At 43.4% G+C, this 16,480-nt stretch overlaps 1 protein-coding gene across 7 annotated transcripts in view; it reads left to right on the top strand.

Moving 5' to 3' along the window:
* apc (APC regulator of WNT signaling pathway) overlaps window positions 1–16,480 on the top strand; it is a 163,111-nt gene that overhangs the window by 84,978 nt on the left and 61,653 nt on the right. For 5 of the 7 annotated variants that reach the window (XM_078396349.1, XM_078396348.1, XM_078396346.1 and 2 more), the window contains one exon: window positions 5,325–5,415. The exons of 1 other annotated variant lie outside the window; for it this stretch is intronic. In XM_078396349.1, the coding sequence (XP_078252475.1) occupies window positions 5,325–5,415 (91 nt within the window). Of the gene's footprint in view, window positions 1–5,292; window positions 5,416–16,480 lie in introns of all 7 variants that reach the window. One more of the 7 variants, XM_078396350.1, reaches the window with a different exon arrangement.

Genomic DNA, 16,480 nt, shown 5'->3' with positions numbered 1-16,480 from the left:
AATGGCCTCCTGCACCTATTTTACAGACAATAGACAATAGGTGCAGGAGTAGGCCATTCGGCTCTTCGAGCCAGCACCGCCATTCAATGTGATCATGGCTGATCATTCTCAATCAGTACCCCGTTCCTGCCTTCTCCCCATACCCCCTGACTCCGCTATCCTTAAGAGCTCTATCTAGCTCTCTCTTGAATGCATTCAGAGAATTTGTCTCCACTCCCTTCTGAGGCAGAGAACTCCACAGATTCACAACTCTGACTGAAAAAGATTTTCTATGTTTCTATGTAATCAGGAAAAGCTGTTAGGTAAACTGTTGGGACTGAAGGCAGATAAATCCCCAGGGCCTGATGGTCTGCATCCCAGAGGAGGTGGCCCTAGAAATCGTGGATGCATTGGTGATCATTTTCCAATGTTGTATAGACTCTGAATCAGTTCCTGTGGACTGGAGGTTAGCTAATGTTACCACAGTTTTTTAAGAAAGGAGGGAGAGAGAAAACACAGAATTATAGACCGGTTAGCCTGACATCAGTAGTGGGGAAGATGCTGGAGTCGATTATTAAAGATGTAATAGCAGTGCATTTGGAAAGTAGTGACAGGGTCGGTCAAATGGATTTATGAAGGGGAAATCATGCTTAACTAATCTTCTGGAATTTTTTGAGGATGTAACAAGTAGAATGGATAAGGGAGAGCCAGTGGATGTGGTGTATCTGGACTTTCAAAAAGCCTTTGACAAGGTCACACACAAGAGATTAATGTGCATAATTAGAGCACATGGTATTGGGAATAGGGTATTGACATTGATATAGAACTGGTTGGCAGACAGGAAGCAAAGAGTAGGAATCAACGGGTCCTTTTCAGAATAGCAGGCATTGACTGGTGGAGTGCTGCAAGGCTAGTGCTGGGACCCCAGTTATTTACAATATATATTGACGATTTAGGCAAAGGAATTAAATATAACATCTCCAAGTTTGCGGATGACACAAAGCTGGGTGGCAGTGTGAGCTGCGAGAAGGATGCTATGAGGCTGCAGAGTGACTTGGATAGGTTGGGTGAATGGGCAGATGCAGTATAATGTGAATAAATGTTAGGTTATCCACTTTGGTGGCAAGAACAAGAAGGCAGGTTATTACCGAATAGTGTCAGATTAAGAAAAGGGGAGGTGCAATGAGACCTGAGTGTGCTTGTACATCAGTCACTGAAAGTAAGCTTGCAGGTACAGCAGGCAGTGAAGAAAGCAAATGGCATGTTGCCGTTCATAGCAAGAGGATTTGAGTATCGGAGCAAGGGGGTCATACTGCAGTTTTACAGGGTCCACACCTAGAGCATTATGTGCAGTTTTGGTCTCCTAATTTGAGGAAGGACATTCTTGCTATTGAGGGAGCGCAGCGCAGGTTCACCAGGTTAATTCCTGGGATGGTGGAACTGACATATATTGAAAGAATGGATCGACTGGACTTATATCCACTGGAATTTAGCAGGATGAGAGGGGATCTTATCGAAACATATAAAATTCTTAAGGGATTGGATAGGCTAGATGCAGGAAAAATGTTCCCAATGTTGGGGGAGTCCAGAACCAGGGATCACAGTGTAAGAATAAGGGGTAGGCCATTTAGGACTGAGATGAGGAAATACTTCTTCACCCAGAGAGTTGTGAATCTCTGAAATTCTCTGCAACAGAAGGCAGTGGAGGCCAATTCACTGGATGTTTTTAAGAAAGAGTTAGATATAGCTCTTAGGGCTAATGGAATCAAGGGATATGGGGAGAAAGCAGGAACGGGTTACTGATTTTGGATGATCAGCCATGATCATATTTAATGGCGATGCTGGCTCAAAGGGCTGAATGGCCTACTCCTGCACCTAGTTTCTATGTTTCTATTCTAAATCTGGATTTTTATGACCCTGCAATTTGCAGATGTTTTATGCTCATTTAAACAATTTAATTTAATTATGTTATCATTGTTCACACTGAAAGAAAAGCTCATGGGATATGCTACTCTATTAAAGTATTATTTAAAAAGAAAATCGTAAATTCTGCATTTGACTCGCCTTAATCCCAAAGATAGCAACTTTTAAACTTGTCCTTTTTGTCGGCGAATTTAGGCTCTTGACACTTGCCGTCTAGTTTCTTTAATTTAATAAGTACCGTTTAATTCTCGGTGGATAATATTGGTACATTCTGTCACTATGGTTTCTGTTTGCTTTCATTTGTGATGTCAGAATTTTGTGTCTTTATGATTTCAACATTTGTTTTGTTTTGTATTTGTAAGCCATACTCAGAGTTATGTTATTCATGATTAAATGCATTTCTCCATGTTATTCTTCAAAAGGATGATCCATGCTTAGTTCTATTTCTACATTTGATTACCTGACTAATATTGAATTCAGTTGGAAACCTCTAGATAGAAACTTGCAGTCTGCCTTCTTTATAATAAGTATTATTATAACTGTTTAGTCACGAGTTATTCAGCACTGAAGCAGCTCTATTAGCTGTGTCGCTATACTACCCGCACATACTAAAATGTTTAATATTTCGAGAAAATATCATAATTGAACAACGCACCATTTGGGAAAGGGACCATATGGATCATCATGAAGGTCACTTTTATTTTACCCCATGTTGCTTGTTGACATGTTAACTGTTAGCATTTAAATACTACCAAAATCAATCATTTATCTTGTTGCGGTGTTCAAATTTTCCCCAGAATGCTGTTACATTTTTAAAAACCAGATGGTTCCTTCTCTCTTTGAATAGGTGAATTTCATTTAAAGAGGAACAGGGAGTCAATTCGTTGTCTAACACAGAAAGTGCCCCTATGGCCCACTGCATCTGTTCTGACCATCATGATCTCAACATTGAATATTCTTCTTTACAGAAGGCCTTTGATAAAGTCCCATCTAAGACATTAATGTGGATAATTAAAAGTGATACACTAGCATGGGTTGAAGGTTGGTTGTCAGCTAGGGAACAGAGAGTAAGAATAAATGGGTCATGCAGTGCCAGACAGTGATTAGTGAGATATCCAAGGGATCCGAATTTGGACCCCATCTATTCATATTTGGATTTGGATTTGGATTTGGATGAGATAACAGATTGTCTTTTTTTAAAGTGTCTGACTGCTATAAAACCTGTTATGGTCAAGAGTTGTGAGGAAGATACAAAGAGACTTCAAAGCAATTTGGAATAGGGCCCTAGTGAGACCGCACCTTGAGTACGGTGCAGTTTTGGTCTCCAAATTTAAGGAAGGATATTCTTGCTATTGAGGGCGTGCAGCATAGGTTTACTAGGTTAATTCCAGGAATGGCGGGACTGTCATATGTTGAAAGACGAGAGCAGCTAGGCTTGTATACACTGGAATTTAGAAGGATGAGAGGGGATCTTATCGAAACATATAAGATTATTAAGGGGTTGGACACGTTAGAGGCAGGAAACATGTTCCCAATGTTGGGGGAAGTCCAGAACCAGGGGCCACATATTAAGAATAAGGGGTAGGCCATTTAGAACGGAGATGAGGAAAAACTTTCTCAGTCAGAGTTGTAAATCTGTGGAATTCACTGTCTCAGAAGGCAGTGGAGGCCAATTCTCTGAATGCATTCAAGAGAGAGCTAGATAGAGCTCTTAAGCATAGCGGAGTCAGGGGGTATGGGGAGAAGGCAGGAACGGGGTACTGATTGAAAATGATCAGCCATGATCACATTGAATGGTGGTGCTGGCTCGAAGAGCGAATGGCATACTCCTGCACCTATTGTCTATTGTCTATTGAAAAGTTAAGTGAGTAGAAATATGTGGTAGATGCAATATAAACGAGACAATTGTGAAGTTTTACATTTTGTTTGAAAAAACAAAGTATCATAGGAACTGGGAAATGCCCATGTGTAAAACAATCAGGGTGTCCTAATACACCCATCACTGAAACCAAAGATCTAGACGCAACAAATGGCTAAGGAGACAGATGGTATGCATGCCTCCCTTGCAAGATGTTTTGAGTATGGGAGCAAGGATGGCTCATTGTAATTAATCAGGGGCTTGGAGAGACCCCACGTGGAATATTTAAGCCATTTTGGTCTATAACCGAAGAGTACATTTTCATGGATGGAATACAATGAAGGTACATCAGAGTGTTTCTTGGGATGACAAACTATCATAGGAGAAATTGGGTCAATTAGGCCGGCATTCACTCAAGTATGGAGGAACAAGAAGAGATCCCATTGAGATGTTAAAAAAATTGAGTTGGCTGTACAGCTGGATGTCTCCCTTGGAAGGGAGATCTAGAACTGGAAGCGGGGTATTGGGATACTGTTACTTAGGATTGTGATGAGAAATTTCTTCAGTCAGAGAATGATGAACCTATAGGCTTCCCCAACCCAGAACATAATGGAGGTCGCCATTATTTTTGAAAATCTTACTAAACAAATAACTTTTATGGTGAGTCTGAAACTCTCTAGCCCCCAACCCCCCTCCCCCACACTTTTCTGTTGTCACAATTGTTTTTTTATAATGCAATTTGTTATTACACAAATTTTCTTGGCACACAACTATTGTATTGTCGTAGAACTACTTGTAGTCCATCAGCTTATTTGGTTAGTTCCGTTTATTAATATCACAGGTATAGTGAAAAAATGATTTCCCTCTGTTAATCAATATTATACTTCTGTTAGTTCAGTAAGTCATCTGCCAAAAATCTGTCAGGAGCATTTTCCTTATACCTTGCATAAGCATCTTAAGGAAATTTAAAAATAGTTTCAGAGCACACAACAGCATTTTACTAAGAAAGTGAAAATATTTGTACAACATTAGTATGTCATTAAGATGGAAATGGTGCAGAGAAAATTTACAAGGAAGTTGCCAGGAATCGAGGACCTGAGCTTATAGGAAGAGGTCGGGCAGGCTAGAACTTTATTCCTTGGAGCGCAGGAGGTTAAGGGATGATCTTAGAGGTGTATAAAATCATGAGGGGAATAGGTAGGATGAATGATTTTTTTTAACCAAGAATAGTGGAGTGAAGAACCAGAGAACATAGATTTACAGTGAGAGGGGGAAATGTAATGGGAACCTGAGGGGCAACTTTTTCACATAAGGGGGTAATGGATATGGATAGGAGAGGTTTAGAGGATATGGGTCAAATGCAGGCAAATGGGACTTGCGTAGATGAATCATCTTGGTTGGCATGGGCAAGCTGGGCTGAAGGGCCTGTTTCCATGCTCTTGGTGTTTGTACTTTGCAGCTGGGTGCTCCAGTATATGGCTGCTGTGCGTTGTGCAGCCTGTCTTATACGTTGGGTTTTGCTATGTTTACAGCCATTCTGATTGTGCTTCACTTCGTGCTGCAGGAGGTCCTGAAGCAACTGCAGGGTAGCATTGAAGACGAGGCTCTGGCTCTGGCTTCTGCTGGACAGATTGATCTACTAGAACGACTAAAAGGTAAGTCTTGTAGCCAATACATACACAAAACATTTTATTGCACTTTCAGTTTCATAGCCATTGAAATATATGGCTTTGATATTATAAAGGAAGCTTTGGTGGTATTTTTCTGATTATTTTTGAAAAGATCTGACCAATAACACATGAGAGATAATTTGTCAGTTTCCTCATCTGATCTTGGTTTTGTCTGGGATCTCCAATTATGTTTGGATATCCACAGTTTTTGCAGTGCCTACGCCACATTTTTCTCCCAATTAGCAGTTTCAATCTGAGTATGGAAACTATTTTAATGAATTTAGAAAGATACTACCTTTGATTTTGAGTGTGTTGTTTACATTATATTAATAATGGAGAGAGTGGAGAATTTGAGGTTTAAATAGCTGGAATACACTTTGCAAGTTTCAGAGTTGCAAGCTGATTGTTTTTGTTGCTTGACTGCTATCTGTTTGTGCCATATCCTGTAGCACCAGAATGGATCAAATGAAAATTTTTACTGCTCACATATTGCTACAAGGCAAATTTTCAATGGCTGCTGTATTATGTCCTCTGCAAATTTGCTCTTGTGAAATTTATCTCTTTAGGCAAATAGATCCACCGTTACTTAGCAGCTCCTTCAATGATTTGCATTACTTTCTTCATTTTTTTCAGTATTGCAGTGTGGAAAATTTAAAATGAAAATAGTATTTATCAAATTATAGTCCCCCATCATTGCTCCGCCAGTGCTTGACGCAACTTGCTGCCATCTTATGCTCTCATACCACTGCTGTGTAAAGTTCTGAAGATCTTGTCAAATCTTGTCCTCAAATAGTTTTTCTCAGTTCTTTATGGTCTTGCCACAGCCTCATTGTTGTATCTCAATGATGCTAGAATGCCTTTGAGAGATTAGGCGATTTATCACAAAACATCTGGTTACAGCCTTTAGTTCAGTTTAGTTTATTGTCACGCGTACAGTGAAAAGCTTTTTGTTGCGTGCTAACCCAGTCAGCAGAACGACAATACATGATTACAATCAATCCATTTACAGTGGATAGATACATGATAAGGGAATAACGTTTAGTGCAAGGTAAAGCCAGCAAAGTATGGTCAAAGATATAAAGAGATAGATGGTAGTTCAGCCCTGCTCTCTGGTCGTGGTAGGATGATTCAGTTGCCAGCTAAAAACAGCTGGGAAGAAACTGTCCCTGAATCTGGAAGTGTGCGTTTTCACACTTCTGTACCTTTTGCTTGATGGGAGAGGGGAGAAGAGGGAGTGGCCAGGGTGTCACTCGTCCTTGATTACGCTGCTGGCCTTGCCGAGGCAGCGTGAGGTATAAATGGAATCAATAGAAGGGAGGTTGGTTTGTGTGATGGCCTGGGCTGCATCCACAATTCGCAACAATTTCATATGGTCCTGGATGGAGCAGTTCCCAAACCAAGCAGTGATGCATTCCGATAAAATACTTTCCATGGTCCATCTGTAGAAGTTGGTGAGAGTTGTAGGGGACAATGCCAAACTTCCTAAGCGTTTTAAGGAAGTAGAGGTGTTGATATGCCTTCTTGGTCGTTGCTTCAATATGGGTGGTCCAGGAGAAGTAGTTGGTGATATTGACTCCGAGGAATTAGAAGTTTTCAACCATCTCTACTTCGGCACCATTAATGCAAACTGGGGTACGTGTACGGCTTTGCTTCCTGAAGTCTTGCTGACGTTGAGAGAAAAGATGACACAAAAAGCTGGAGCAACTCACTGGGACAGGCAGCATCTCTGGAGAGAAGAGATGGGTGACGTTTCGGGTCTAGACTCTTCTTCAGACTGAGAAAGGTTGTTGTCTCGACACCAAGACACGAGGTTCCCATTCTCTTTCCTGTACTCCGTCTCATCATTATTTGATATCCGGCCCATAATGGTGGTGTCATCTGCGAATTTGAAAATTGAATTAGATTTGTACATGAATGTGCAGATGTGGGTGTACAAGGAGTAAAGAAATGGGCTGAGAATGTGTTCGTGCGGAACCTTGCCCATTGTTAATACAGTGCCCTCCATAATGTTTGGGACAAAGACCCATCATTTATTTATTTGCCTCTGTACTCCACAATTTGAGATTTGTAATAGAAAAATTCACATGTGGTTAAAGTGCAATGTCATGCAAATGAAAATAGTCATGTTTAGTATTTTGTTGCATATCCTTTGCATGCAATGACTGCTTGAAGTCTGCGGTTCATGGACATCACCAGTTGCTGGGTGTCTTCTCTGGTGATGCTCTGCCAGGCCTGTATTGCAGCCATCTTTAGTTTATGCTTGTTTTGGGGGCTAGTCCCATTCAGTTTGCTCTTCAGCATACAAAGGCATGCTCAATTGGGTTCAGATCGGGTGATTTCACTACCTGAAGCTGTGTGACTCCAATGTCACTTTCCATGACAACACATCTTGGATGTTGCAGCTGACTGAGGTTGCTTCATTGTCGGAGAATTGTGAATTGTAGCCAAGCAGCGTTACTCTTTACATCAGAGGTGGTCATTAATGAAGCATCTGACAAAAATGGTGTGAGTGAGGAAGACATCCTTGACAATCTCTAAGGGTATAATGACAGTTTTCTGATTACCATGGTCATTTTCCTTTCTATTAGTTGTGATTCCAGCCATTGGAGGACCTACGTTTTATTTTGACTTATTTCTCTATTCCTCTGCAGAGAGTGCTTTAGTCTGATAACAGTGGATGCTGGTATGCAGTGGTAAAATGTTTGTGTGCTCAAGGTGTGACAGGAATGAGAGAGGGTTTTTTGCAAATTGAACCCCATGCTTTATTTGATTATATTAAGATAGTTTTCTCATTAGTAACTATACAAGATAAATATTTGTGCTTTATTAGGATCTAGGTAAAAGTTGAGGAGGAAAGGTAGTTTGATTGATTGTCAACCCCAATCCTTTGCTGGAAAGCCTTTAAAGAAACTCCTCAATGTACAACAGTATATTCAAGCCAAACACAAGTTCAACAGGTTGTATAAAGAGAAAAATACCACTGGGGGCGGCACAGTGGTGCATCAGTTAGTCGCTGCCCTAAAGCACCAGATTGGGGTTCGAACCTGACTATTGGTGCTCTCTTTACGGAGTTTGTGTATTCTCTCTGTGACTGCGTGGGATTTCTCTGGGTACTCTGGTTTCCTCCCACATTCCTAAGACGAGCATGCTTGTAGGTTAATTGGCTTCTGTAAATTGTCCCTGGTGTGTAGGATAGAACTAGTGTACGGTGATCGTTGGTTGGCGTGGACCTGGTAGGCCAGAGGTCCTGTTTCAAGTTGTATCTCCAAACTAAACTAAACAGAGTGTAGAATATAGTGTTACAACATTATAGGGTTACAGCTCCAGTGAAAGCGCAGATAAAAAGTCCAAGGGCTACAATAAGGTAAGTGTATAGTTCATAAGTCACAGGAGCAGAATTAGGGCACTTGGCTCATTGAGTCTACTCTGCGATTCAGTTATGGCTGATCTATCTTTACCTTTCAACTCCATTCTCCTGCCTTCTCCCCATAACCATTGAAAACCTTACTAATCAAGAATTTGTCCATCTCTGCTTTAAAAATACCAAATGATGGCCTCCACAGCCATCCTTGGCAATGAATTCCACAGACTCGCCACCCTCTCACTAGAGAAATTTCACGTCATCTCATAACTTTATTCTGATGCTGTGGCCCCTGGTCCTAGATTCTCCCCCTAGTGGAAACCTCCTTTCCACATCCACACTATCCAGGTCTTTTGCAATTCGGTAGGTTTCAATTAGGTCCCCCCTCATCCTAAACTCCAAGAGTACATGCTCAGTGCCATCAAACGCTCAACATACGTAACCCAATAATGCTTGGGATCATTCTCATAAACTATCTCTTCTCAGAAATGGGACACAAAACTACTCACAATATTCCAAATGCTGTTTATAAAGGATTAGCATTACATCCCTGTTTTTATGTTCTAGTCCTCTCAAAATAATTGCTAACATTGCATTTGTCTTCCTTATTACCGATTCAACTTGCAAATTTATCTTTTGGGAATCCTGCACCAGCACTCCAAAGTCCATTTGCATCTCCGAATTCTGAATCCTTTCTTCATTTAGAAAATAGTGTAGACCTTTATTCCAACTACCAGAGTGTATGGCTGCACATTTTGCTCCGCTGTATTCTTTCTGCCACTTCTTTGCCCACTCTCCCAACCTGTCCAAGTCCTTCTGCAGAATCCATGCTTCCTCTACACTACCTGCCTCACCAGCTATCATCCTATAATTTACAAACTTGGCCACAATCTCTCCCTCATTGTCAACAAGATAAAGGAGCTAGTTATTGTCTTCAGCAAATAATTTGGTCAGCATTGACAGTGATGTGGAGATAGCTGAGAGTTTCAAGTTCCTTGTCGTAGACAAGACCAACAATTTATCCTGCACCAACCACATTGATGCTGCATTCAAGAAAGTACACCAAGGTCTCTATTTCCTCAGTGGGCTGAGGAAGTTCAGCAGGTCTCCAAAGAGTAAGCAACCGGGATAGCACACAACAAAAGCTTTTCACTGTACCTTGGTACACGTGACAATAAACTAAACTGAACACTGGACAAAGCCTTCAATTCACTCATATAAATCATTGTTAAACAATTTGAAGAGCAGTGGTCCCAGCACCGAGCCTTGCAGAACACCACTAGTCATTGGCAGATAACCAGAAAAGGCCCCCTTGATTGCCACTCTTTGCCTCTACTTTCCAGCCAACCTGCTATACATGCTATCCATGCTAGTATCTTCCCTCTGATACCATGGCTCTCATCTTCCTTAACAGCCTCATATGCAGCATCTTATCAAAGGCCTTCTGAAAATCCAGGAAAACCACATCAACTGACTTTCCTTTGTCTATCCTGCTATTTACTTGCATGAGATGAGGAGAAATTTCTTTAGTCAGAGGGAGGTGAATCTGTGGAATTCTTTGCCACTGAAAGCTGTGGAGGCCATGTCAATGGATATTTTTAAGGCATAGATAGATTCTTGACTAGTTCAGGTATCAGAGGTTATGGGGAGAAGGCTGGAGAACGGGGTTAGGAGGGAGAGATAGATCAGCCATGATTGAATGATCCTCACCTTCTCCATCATGGTCTGGTTTGGCTCAGCCACCAAGGACGACATCCGGAGGCTGCAACGGATCGTTCACACAGCTGAGAAGGTTGTTGGCTGCAACCTTCCCCCCATTGACGAACTGTGCACTGCAAGGGTCAGGAAGAGAGCGGGCAAGATCATCTCTGACCCCTCTCAACCTGGCCACAAACTCTTCGAAGCACTTCCCTCTGGAAGGCGACTCCGGACTGTCAAAGCAGCCACAGCCAGACATAAAAACAGCTTTTTCCACGAGTGATAGTTCTACTCAATAACCAAAGTCTGTAGTCTCTTTTTTGCTCTGGTTTATTTTCACCCACACGTTTAGACCGTAATGTTGTATCCTTATTGTTTTGATGTGGTTATGCTTTATTCTTAATTGTTAACTGTATGTTTGTGTTGTCATTTGTGAGCGGAGCACCAAGGTACATTCCTTGTATATGCATACTTGGCCAATAAACTTATTCACTTGATGGACTGAATGGCCCAATTCTACTACTATCACTTATGAGCTTATCCTTGCAGGAAACTCTGGTGTTGCATAGATACTAGCTGATTAGCCATCAGCTTCAGCATCTTGCTGTAGGTAGACACAGACAAGGAGTGGTGGGTGTTCTGCTTGCAGAGCAGAGGCAGATCCATCATTGAAGCAGGCTGTTCAGAAAAAATCTTGGGGGTCATTTGTGCACCATACTTTTGCATCTATGAGCGGCTGGAACCACGGTTTGATTTTCATCTGGAAAAGACAGCATCTTTGACAGTGGGGTATGCCTTCAATAGTTTTGCTGTAAATTTTCAGCTAGGTTTTTATGCTCAAGTCTCTAAACTGGAACTTAAACGTACAATCTTCTGTCTCAGAAATGTAACTATCAAGAGAGCTATAGTTGATACGACTTTCAAAAGACATTGGAGATATTCCAAATGTGGGCAAATGGGGCTATCCCAGCTTGCCAGCTTGGTTGGCATGAACAAATTGGGCCCAGTGTCCTTGTTTCCATTCTGCAAGGCTCTATAATGCTCTTTAAGTCAGCAAGTGAAGGAAAGCTGACAGAACTTTAGGTCCCGCAAATTATTGAAATGCAGCTCTTGCTGCTTGGAATGTTTTCATATGAGAAACCCCTTTCCATGACAGCACAAGAAGTTTTATGATTTTTGAATGTACCTTCAAGATTTTTTTTTTGATCTCTGTTTGAAAATGACCTTTACTAATTTTCACCTGGTGAAAATGCAAGATGCATGTCAAACTAATTACACTGAATTTTAGGGGCAACCTGATTGGTTCATGCTGTTAGATTGATAAAGCTTGCAGGTTTGAATTGTGAATTTCATGAAGACTTTTTTGTTTGATTTCCTGCTCATTATTCATTCCTCAGTAGTATTACCAATTAAAAAAATCACAAAACGTATTAACCTGAACGCTGAAAATGAGACTCTTATTAGTAAACACTGAATTTGATTCTTGACAATGTGACCTCTTGAAAAATGATATCTTCCAATGAAATTACTGAAGTGCCAAGAAGGAAAACAGCTAGATGCAGGATTTGAAAATCTACAGTTAATTTCTACAATCTGCTTTCCATCTGTTTAATGTGTTTGCCCTTAGTGTGATCACAGCTGAGCCAAACTGTCACAGGTTGGGCGCCGAGATTCGGATAAATAATTTGGCAGTGTCATTAGTATTGGTAACATGTAGCAAGGTACAGTGAAAAACTTTGTTTGCATGCAATCCATTCAAATCATACTATCCATGAGCACATTCAAGTCAACATTCAGTAGTGCAAAGAGAAAACAGAATATAGTGTTGCAGTTTAATAGCAATGTTACAGAGAAGGGCTACAATTTTGTAGGTTGGGAGATTGGGATCACACCCCAGCTTATGGGAGGACAGTTCAGTAGCCTGATAACAGTGGGAAAGAAGCTAAGCCGGTGTTATCTACTTCCAAGCTGTTATGTCTTCTGCCTGACGGGAGAAAAGGTGCTTGACTATGTTGGCTACTTTTCTGAGGCAGCATGAAGTGTCAATGGTGGGCTGACTGGTCTGTGTGATGAACTGGGCTACATCAACGGCTCTCAGCAATTTCTAGTGCAAAACCAAGCTATTATGCTATGTTTGCTACTTTGCATATGTAGAAATTGGTAAGAATCATTGGAGAAATGCTTCTTCTTTCGTATGTCAACTACAACAATCAAAAATGGCAATTGGTGAGGTAAGTCTCTAATTGGGGTTTATCAAGTTGGGATAGTGGGCAGGGAGGTCCTGTCACAGCACATTCCCTTAGGACATGTTTGTTGGTCTGTACTTGACCACAAGGACAGAGGTCGGTGTCTGCAATGCCCCATCTTTTCATGTTGGCTGCGAAGCGACATACACCAGTTTGTAGCCTGTTCAATTGAACCCAGGCCTTCCTGTGGAGGTTGTTGCCTGGAGGGTGTGGTGACCAGGTCTCAAAGTATGGCTGGAGTCCTTTTGGAACAGTTAGTGCTGCATTGCTCACTGCATCCAGACTCTCCATGTATGGACACAGAGGCTTCTGTGAGCGCAACCATCACGGGGCCTCCTTCTCATAAAGAATGTCATGCAGAAGGTGGTTAGGCTGAGCAGCTTTCTGATGCAGTCGTCCACAGATGTTATCATGACGGGCTTGGGGTTGTTGAATCCCAGAAAGAAATGGTAAATGACACAGTGGGGTGCAGCAGATGCAGCCTGAGATGATCCTCATTGCTTCATGTAGGGGCACATCCCGTCTGCGAGTATGAGTACTTTGTGTCCATACCGGTGCACAGTATTCTGTGGGTGCATATGCTAGGGCCATTACCGAAGTTTTCAGGATGCACCCCAGTTTGTGCTAGCAAGGCACCTGACTAAGGATACTCTAGCACAAACTTTGCTCTTCAGCTTCATCCGATGGCTTTTGTAGGTGAGGCTGCGATCTAGTTTGACGCCAAGGTATGTGGGGTTTGGGTCAAAGTTGAGAAAGTTGACTGCACCTTAAGACGGTAGTTCGCCAGTTTATTTCTAAGGTGAAATATTGATGATACTGTCTTCGTGGTAGATAGCTTCAGCCTCCAGTTTTCCAGTTACCTACATATGGCACTCATCTCAGCAGAGAGCTTTTCTTCCACCTCCTTAAGTGGCAGATATTGTGAGGGCGACGTCATCGGCGTGCATGTACCGTTTGGCTGAGGTGGCTGGAAAGTCAGAAGTGTAGATGTTATACAGGGTCGGTGCAAGGACTGAACCCTGAGTGACACCATTCTTGAGTCTATGAGGTCGACTTCTTTGCTCGTAGCTAGTGCAGAGGACAAAGGATCTCGTGTACAGGAGCTCCATAATGAAGTCTGTCAGATGATTTGAGCTGAGCATTCTCTGGAGCTTCAAGTGAAGGCCTCAAGTCAAGTCAAGTCAAATTTATTTGTCACATACACATACACGATGTGCAGTGAAATGAAAGTGGCAATGCCTGCGGGTTGTGCACAAAAAGAATTACAGTTACAGCATATAAATAAAGTTAATAAGTTACTATTAGTGTCGACAAAAATTTAGTCTCTGGGGTTATAAAAGTTGACAGTCCTGATAGCCTGTGGGAAGAAGCTCCGTCTCATCCTCTCCGTTTTCACAGCGTGACAGCGGAGGCGTTTGCCTGATCGTAGTTTCTGGAACAGTCCGTTACTGGGGTGGCAGGGGTCCCTCATGATCTTACTTGCTCTGGATCTGCACCTCCTGATGTATAGGTCCTGCAGGGGGATGAGTGTAGTTCCCATGGTGCGTTCTGCCGAACGCACTACTCTGCAGGGCCATCCTGTCCTGGGCAGAGCTGTTCCCAAACCAGACTGTAATGTTGCCGGACAGGATGCTCTCTACAGCCCCAGAGTAGAAGCAATGAAGGATCTTCAGAGACACTCTGAATTTCCTCAGTTGTCTAAGGTGGTAAAGGCGCTGCTTAGCCTTACCCACCAGTGCGGCAATGTGCGTTGCCCACGTCAGATCCTCTGCGATGCGGACTCCCAAGTATTTAAAACTGCTCACCCTATCCACAATCGACCCATTTATCTCCAGTGGCGTGTACGTCCTTGGATGTTTAGCCCTTCTGAAGTCCACAATCAGCTCCTTTGTTTTAGTGACATTCAAGAGGAGGCTATTGTCCTGACACCAGAGTGCCAGATCAGCCACCTCCTCCCGGTAGGCCTTCTCATCGTTGTTGGAGATCCGGCCCACCACCACCACAGTGTCACCAGCAAACTTGATGATGGAGTTTGAGCTGAACCTGGCCCCACAGTCATGTGTGTACAGGGAGTACAGTAGGGGGCTAAGGACGCAGCCCTGGGGGGATCCTATGTTCAGGGTGAGGGAGCTAGATGTGTGTTCCCCCATCCTGACCACTTGGGGCCTGGCAGTGAGAAAGTCCAGGACCCAGGCACACAGAGGGGTGCTAAGTCCCAGTTCCAGCAGCTTCTCAACCAGTCTGCTGGGGACTATTGTGTTGAATGCTGAACGAAAGTCAATGAACAGCATCCTCACATAGCCCCCCTGGCTGTCCAGATGAGAGAGAGCGGTGTGTAGAACCTGGGAGACCGCATCATCCGTGGACCTGTTCGGACGGTATGCGAACTGTAGTGGGTCCATGTTGCGAGGAAGGAGGGCGCAGATGTGCTTCTTGACTAGCCTCTCAAAGCATTTCATGACAACCGAGGTTAGGGCCACCGGTCGGTAGTCATTTAAACACGCTGGAGAGGCATTCTTTGGCACCGGTACAATGATGGATCTTTTGAAGCATGCAGGGACCATGGACTTTGCCAAGGAGAGGTTGAATATCGTGGTGAGCACTGGAGCAAGCTGAGCAGCACAAGACTTTAGTACTCGCCCAAATATACCATCTGGGCCTCCAGCTTTCCTCGTGTTCACACGCGTCAGACCCCACCTCACCTCATGCTCGGACACCGAGAATGTGTGCACATCCCCGGCGGTGGATCCCCCTCCAGCCTCGCTAGCCAGCGCCCCTTCGGTGCTGTTTTTAGACGGCGAGCTGGTGGTGTTACCCGTCTCAAAATGTGCATAAAAAGAGTTCAGGTCATCAGCTAAGGAGGAGCCGGCACTTCCGGTTGAGGGGGTGCTGGACCTGTAGCTAGTTATAGTCCGTAGCCCCTGCCAAAGGCGCCTGGTGTCCTGCTGCTCCATCTGTGACTCCATCTTGTCCCGGTACCTCCTTTTTGCATCCTTCACTGCCCTTCGCAGTCGGTAGGACTCTCCCTTGTTGTCGTCCATGTTGCCGGATGCCAGGCCGGAGTTGTAAGCAGCGGTGCGAGCATTCAAGGCCACGCGAATAGACCTGTCCACCCAGGGTTTTTGGTTAGGGAAGATACTGACCCTTACCGTGGGGATGATGGTATCGGCTATTGTGGCAATGAAGTCCGTAACCGCTTCCGCAAACTCATTTACGTCTCTGGAACTTGCTTGGAACATGTTCCAATCGACTTCGCTCAGTGCATCCTGCAGCATGGCCTCTGAATGGTCAGCCCACCGCTTTACGTCCCTCGTCACTGTTGCTTCCCGTACTATCCGTTGTTTGTACTCCGGCAGCAGGAAAATGGCAGCGTGGTCAGATTTTCCAAAAGGAGGGAGAGAAACGGCCTTGTAGCCTTTCCTGAACGGCGTGTAGCAGTGGTACCAAACAGTATCGTATGTAGCAGTGAGGTCTAGGAAAATAGCACCAGTCACTTGCTTGTCGTTAAATGCCTGTTCGAAGGTTTGAGTGAGTCGCACAACTTGGTCAACTGTGGAACGCCCTTGTCGGAATCCGGCCTGGTTATGTGGTAAGAGCGGGTGGGAGCTGCTTTACGTCCTCGTCGTCCGCCCTGGGCAGTTCTACAGAACTGGCAAAATTTGCAGCAAAGTGTCAACTATGGAGAAATGCTGAACTATCTATGTCAGAGGAAGTAGAGTGCGTGGTCTGCTTTCTTGGCTGTATC

Source organism: Rhinoraja longicauda, chromosome 3, assembly GCF_053455715.1.
Source record: "Rhinoraja longicauda isolate Sanriku21f chromosome 3, sRhiLon1.1, whole genome shotgun sequence".
NCBI classification, from domain to species: domain Eukaryota; kingdom Metazoa; phylum Chordata; class Chondrichthyes; order Rajiformes; family Arhynchobatidae; genus Rhinoraja; species Rhinoraja longicauda.
The sequence above is the reverse complement of the archived record's forward strand: the minus strand, read 5'-3'. Positions and strand labels throughout refer to the sequence as shown.